Consider the following 6,670-nt stretch of genomic DNA (forward strand, 5'->3'; position numbering starts at 1 on the left):
AGCAAGACGGACGCGCCGTCCATGCACAGCACAGACCACGGTGCGGACTGTGAGTGCCGGCTGTGGGCGAGGCGTTGTGGCCAGTGATCGCCGAACCCAAGTGGCTAAGTCTCTGCAGGCCACATGAGACATCTGAGACCTGAGACCTCTGTGACAGTTCACCTCCTCTGCTGCCTTGGCAAGCCTGGATGCAGAAAATGTTTCTTCAATGTCCAAATAGAAAGTGTGCGTTTAAGTAAAGACATTCCCTTTGATTACACAGCAAAAGAAAACCACCAAAGAGATCAAATGAAGCACGTTGATGTAGAATTTCAAATAGAGTTTACAGAAACATAAAAGTATTTTATTTCTTCTAACCCAGCAGAGTATGGGCCCCCAAATATGTCATCGCCGGACACAGAATTCTGGGGCACTGGAGATAGGTAATATTAGATGATGATTACACCCATAGCTGGACTTTGAACACCACCGTTATTATGAACATAAAAATGACAGCGTGGCTACTGAGTAATTAGTACAGTCGATGCGGTAAATACATTAAATTACAAATCTTTACATTTGTACATAACTCATTTTACAAATAAGTGTTTTGAGACCCGACCGTCCAACTCTCATCAAAACACTAAACGTTGCTGAACAACAACAAAAGTCTGCAATAAATATTCCCTCAGGCAGGTGGGGGGAATGACTCCACACAGAATCTGTGTTACGACGAACGAGTATAGGTTTAAACTCCTCATGTGGTTAACTGAAAGCTTGTATTTCGGAAAAAAAAAAAACACAAAAAAACCCTCATATCTTAAACAAAATTTAGTTATTTAGAAAGTAAATGTTCTCATTATGCTAATATTATTCAAGGTTAGGTTACTCCCCAAATCATAAATAGGTTGTTCAGTACTTAATTTTTAAGCGACCCTCTGAGGATTGCAATTAGGCGTCTTTCTTTGCTTATCTGTGTGTGTATATTTCTGTCACACTCAATAAACAGCTCCGGTGAGAAATGAACACGTGGCCCTTTTCTAAACGGCGTGGCTGAACTGTCCAGCAGAACATCCGCAGCCCGTCCATTTGCAACTGTAAAAGGCAACCTGGCTGCCCATTTCGAATATAAAGGAGCATAAATTGAAATGTGACGGTGGTCCCTATGTTTACAAAGCCAAAAACAAAAGCCAATTCTCCAACTGAGGCATTCTGCGACTGGAGCCAGACACTGTAGTAAGACGAGACAAGGCATCGAATTTCCCCAGCACAGTTCCTTCCTCGGGGACAGGGATCGACCGACCGGTGACAAGGGACTTTTCCCAGGGAGTCTCACGGCAATGGGAGCGGTGGCTTCCCCTCCGTGGCGGATTTGGGGCCCCAGCCCGTCAGCCGGAGCCGAAGTCCGGGCCGCTCTTGCCGGGCAGCGGGGGCTCCTGCTGGACCGGGTACCCGAAATACTGGGGTGACATCAGGAAGCCGGGTGGTGGCGGCTGAGCCGGGTGGCTCGGGGGGTGGCCGGTGGAGTAAGGTGGGGGCGGGGAGGGCGCCAGGCCCCCGGGCTCGGCCCGGGCGAAGGAGAACCTGCGGGTGGAGCCGCCGGTGGAGCTGGAGCTGGTGGCCGTGCTGGACTGCCGGGACGGGGCCCTGGGGCTGGCGGAGGTCAGGATCATGGGCAGCGTCTCTGCCTGGTAGCCGCGCAGCGAGAAGCGGATGGGCTGCTGGGACGGCTCCTTGGGCCTCAGGCAGGTGCAGCAGTAGATGGCCACCACAGAGCCCAGGATAATGAAGGCGATGAAGATGGAGCCCACGATGAGGAAGGGCACGTAGACCGGCTCTGAAAGGCAAAAGCAGACACCCCCCGCAGGGGGGCTCGGATCCAGGTCCCCAGACTCGGAGATCCAGGTCCCCAAACTCGGAGATCCAGGTCCCCAGACTCGGAGATCCAGGTCCCCAAACTCGGAGATCCAGGTCCCCAGACTTGGAGATCCGGGTCCCCAGACTCGGAGATCCAGGTCCCCAGACTTGGAGATCCGGGTCCCCAAACCCGGAGATCCAGGTCCCCAAACCCGGAGATCCAGGTCCCCAGACTCAGAGATCCAGGTCCCCAGACTTGGAGATCCAGGTCCCCAAACTCGGAGATCCAGGTCCCCAAACCCGGAGATCCAGGTCCCCAGACTCAGATATCCAGGTCCCCAAACTAGGAGATCCGGGTCCCCAAACTCAGAGATCCAGGTCCCCAAACTCAGATATCCAGGTCCCCAAACTAGGAGATCCGGGTCCCCAAACTCGGAGATCCAGGTCCCCAAACTAGGAGATCCGGGTCCCCAAACTCAGAGATCCGGGTCCCCAAACTCAGACCTCTGCTCGAGCAGCCAAGGGGCACTGGGAGGGCTGGGCATTATACCACTGCGGGCAGCTCAGCTTTTTCGGAGCTCGTTACTGGGAACCTCCAAAGCGCAAAACCCCGATGCCTGGAACATTCTTGCTCCTCCCAGCAGGGAGGAAGCAAACGGATATGGCAGCCTCTGGGGGCAAGGAGCCGTCACGGCACATGGCTGGAAGCCAGAAACAACCAGAATATCCATCCTCCTGTCCGTGCATGGGAGGGAAAAGGTGAGCTTGCGGGGGGTCACTCTAATTCCAGGTTTAGATGCGAGGTTTTAGTAGCTGTCTCTAAGGCTTTGACCCCTCTCTGGGCTGACAATCCACCTTCCAACCAAAGGTCTCCAATCTGAGCAAAGACAACCCGGCCTGTTAAATGAGTGAGACCCCTTCTCCCCCCCCCCCCCCCCCCCCGCACCGCCCCAAGGATTTTATGAGACTCCAGAAGGAACAGAAATCCATAGCGGGCCCCAGTCTACTGTGTCTCTTCCTACGTCACAAATCGTCAGTTCCGGGCTGCTCCGTTCCCCGGACAAGCCTCAGTCTCTCCACGGTCACCCAAGGTCTGGGAAGGTCACACGGAGCATGGGGTACAGTTCGAGACGCAGTTCCTGGTGACCCCAGCCCTGGCTTTCTGGGAGAGCGTCCCTCAGACCGGACAAACGCCAGTGCCCTTCTCTGTCTACCAGGCAGACTTAGGTGGCTCTCGCCTGTCACCCCAGCACTCTGGGAGGCCGAGGCAGGAGGATCGATCAAGGTCAGGAGTTTGAAAGCAGCCTGAGCAAGAGTGAGACCCCCCGTCTCTACCAAAACTAGAAAGAAATTAATTGGCCAACTAATATATACATATATAGAAAAAATGAGGTGGGTGCGGTGACACATGCCTGTAGTCCCAGCTACTCGGGAGGCTGAGGCAGGAGGATTGCTTGAGCCCAGGAGTTGGGGGTTGCTGTGAGCTGGGCTGACGCCACGGCACTCACTCTAGCCTGGGCAACAAAGTGAGACTCTGTCTCAATAAATAAATAAATAAATAAAATATAGAGAGAAAAATATTAGTCGGGCGCAGTGGCACATGCCTGTAGTCCCAGCTACTCGGGAGGCTGAGGCGGGAGGATCGCTTGAGCCCAGGAGTTGGAGGTTGCTGTGAGCTAGGCTGACGCCACGGCACTCACTCTAGCCTGGGCCACAGGGCGAGACTCTGTCTCAAAAAAAAAAAAAAAAAAGGCAGACTTAAAGTGTCCCTCCCCAGAGGCCACCCCTGGGCAGGTCTGCAGGTCTCTCCCTCGGAGAGCCACACTAGGAGGTGGAAGAAAAAGGAAACCTGCGTTGGCCAGGGCGCTGCTGCGTGTGCCCGGCTCTTTCTTACTCATGAACCGATTGGAGTCCCGTGGGGTGGGCACGAGCGGGGTGAGCTCCATTTTCCGGATGTGGAAACACAGCAGGGAGTCCTTGACAGTTCCCAGAAAAAACGGCCGGCGAGTGACAGGTACAGGTCACTGTCAACGACCCTTCCCGGGCGCTGGCCGCACCAGCCAGGAAGGCCAGGCCCTTGGGAACCAGAGCACCCCTTACTGAGCAGGTGCCAAGGAGCTGCGCACTCCGCCCCTCTGGGCAGTCTAACCCCCTTTGAGAGCAATTACAGGAACGGAGGAGAGAGAGGCCACAGCAGTCGTGGGTCACGCCTCAGGGAAGTGACAGAGGCACCATCCGCCAGGGTCTGCCTCGTTCAGGACTGCCCGGCTCTCGCCTGAGCTGTCCTCGGGCACCAGAGCGTCCGGGCCGGGGTCCCGGGCTGCAGACTGCGCAATTGCACTCAAACTCCGCAGAGAGCCCCGGGGAGGGTGCACGCAGTGGAGCCCTAAGGCAGAGAGTCTGCGATTGTCTAACCGGCCAGGATGGCCTAGACTTCCCTCCTCCCCACTGAGTATCTGTCTTTTCTCCAGAAACGACATACTTCTTGAATCCTCCAGATTGGCTATTTTGACCCCCACCATTAAATGCCTCCGGAGAGAGAGCCTAACGAGTAAACAGTCAAGACTAGAGTCCCTAGGCCGGGCGCGGTGGCTCACTCCTGTCATCCTAGCACTCTGGGAGGCCGAGGCGGGCGGATTGCTCAAGGTCAGGGGTTCGAAACCAGCCTGAGCAAGAGCGAGACCCCGTCTCTACTAAAAATAGAAAGAAATTAATTGGCCAACTAAAAATATATAGAAAAAATTAGCCGGGCATGGTGGCACATGCCTGTAGTCCCAGCTACTCGGGAGGCTGAGGCAGGAGGATCGCTTGAGCCCAGGAGTTTGAGGTTGCTGTGAGCGAGGCTGACGCCACGGCACTCACTCTAGCCTGGGCGACAGAGTGAGACTCTGTCTCAAAAAAAAAAAAAAAAAAAAGACTAGAGTCCCTTTTTGTCTCTGGCTGTCGATTGGCTGGTTGGGGACCACCCGGCACCTCTAGTGACCCCTCCAGCCCCCTCGCCTGTCCCTGGGACCCTCCTTGGCTAGCGGGGTGTCACCGGGTCCCCCACTCTGGCCTGTTTCTCCCGCGTTTCTCCCCCCGGCCTTAAAAGCATCGCCCCCACGAGGAGCCCTAACGGGTCTCCCCTTAGAGCTCTGTTCTGACTCAGGTGGAAAACTTTCTCTCCAGGTGTCAGTTTTTCCTCTGCTTGGAGCCCCGATTGATTCTAAAGCGAGCGGCGGATATTTGACCCCTGTTGTCCCACGCGAGAAGAGGGGGCGGGACCCCCCTATTTCTGAAAGGCGTGTCAATAGCCGGAGAGGGTAATTCGATGCAGAGAAATGAAAGGAAGTTGGAGAAGAGGGCAGCGGCTCAGAAACGCTACCAAAGGGACCAAAAAAAAAAAAAAAAAGAGTGGTGTAAGTTCTTTAGCGGTGCGTGCGGGGCTACAGATGAACGCACGACAAGAGGAGGGTCGCACTGCCAAAGCGACGAGGGCGTGTGCAAAGGGTGGCCCCTCACCGCCCCTAAAAGTCCACGTCCAGCGCCCGCCGCTGCGCCCACGGCCCTTCTCCCCAAGGCCACCAGGCGCCCATCCGCGCTCCTCGCTGTCCCTGCAGACTCTCCCCGGGGCTGACCCGCGGGGACCGCCCGAGGCGGCCGGAGGAACTGCAAAAGGGACAGATGCTCGGGACCTGAAACGCGGCCACCCGCTCCTCCCCGCGGTCCCCCCCAGACCCGGGCAGGCCCTGCGCGCCCTCCCCGCGCGCGCGCGCACCGCCACCGCCGCCGCCGCCGCCACGGGCGGGGACACGCGGGTTGGCGCTCGGGGCCCCGCACTCACGCGCCGTGACGCCGGGGAGCTCCAGCCCGCCGCGGTCGTTGGTGCAGCCGCCCTGCTCCAGCCGGGCGTCGGCCGCGGCGCAGCAGTAGCGCAGCGCGCAGGAGCCGCAGCAGATGGTGGCGTCCGGCGTGTCGAAGTCCTCGGGGCACTGGAAGCCCTCGTGGTAGCGGCCCTGCGCGTCCACCCAGCCGTGGCAGTACTCGCCCGGCCGCTGGGCGCGCGCGGGGCCGCAGCGCAGCCCGCCCAGGAGGGCGCAGAGCGCCAGGAGCGCCCGCATCGCCGCCGCGGGGCGCGCGGGAGGGGACGCGGCCGGAGGGGAGGGCGCGCCCGCCGGCCCCGCGGCCGAAGCCACCCCGGTGCGCGCTAGCAGGGCCCGGGGAGGCGGCGACGGGGGCCGCGCGGCAGGCTCCGCAGGCCGGGAGTGGGCATGGCGCGCAGGGGCGAGCTGGCGACGCCGCCCTCCGCCCGGCTCATCGCGCTCCCCGCGCGGGACCCCCGGCGCCCGCCCGCCCGCCGCGCTCCTCACGGGGCCATCGCGCTCAGGGGCGCACGGCGTCCGTCCCCACGGGTGGCCGTCGCCACGTCCCGAGAGGAGCCGGAGAGACAAGAATGCGCTCCCCGCGCGCGGGTGCCCGGGCCGCGTCTGTAGCGGGAGCAGGAGCTGGCTGGCCCCGCTGCTGACAGCTCTGCCTAAGGGGGGGCGGGGGAGGCGTCCCTTAAAAAGGAAGAGGGAGGAGGCGACCACGAGGTCGGGAAGGAGTCCGCCCTCCCGGGCCGCCCCGCGGGCGCTGATCGCAGCGGGTGGCGCGCGGGTCTCGGGTCCCTGCGCCCTCTGTGCGCGCGCCGTCCCCGCCCACCCCGCCGTCCCGGGACTTGACTTTAAACCTGGGAGGGGGGCCAGGCCCTCCCCGCCCCCACGCCCACCAGATCCCACACGGCCGGCCGGGAAGAGCCTCACACCGTGCACGAGGGCTGCCAGGGGCCCGCGTCCATCCACGCGCGTCGGCGCGC

The 6,670-nt window shown here is 59.8% G+C and overlaps 1 protein-coding gene across 1 annotated transcript; it reads right to left on the reverse strand.

The window, feature by feature from the left end:
• Positions 1 to 316: 316 nt before the first annotated feature.
• SHISA3 (shisa family member 3) lies at positions 317 to 6,345 on the reverse strand. The gene is made up of 2 exons (XM_020284630.2): positions 5,660 to 6,345; positions 317 to 1,816 (listed from the first exon to the last, which is right to left on the reverse strand). The coding sequence occupies exons 1-2, from the start codon at positions 5,934 to 5,936 to the stop codon at positions 1,368 to 1,370; spliced, it is 726 nt and encodes a 241-aa protein (XP_020140219.2). The 5' UTR covers positions 5,937 to 6,345; the 3' UTR covers positions 317 to 1,367.
• Between the last annotated feature and the right edge of the window lie 325 nt (positions 6,346 to 6,670).

This window comes from Microcebus murinus, chromosome 26 (genome assembly GCF_040939455.1).
Source record: "Microcebus murinus isolate Inina chromosome 26, M.murinus_Inina_mat1.0, whole genome shotgun sequence".
NCBI lineage: Eukaryota > Metazoa > Chordata > Mammalia > Primates > Cheirogaleidae > Microcebus > Microcebus murinus.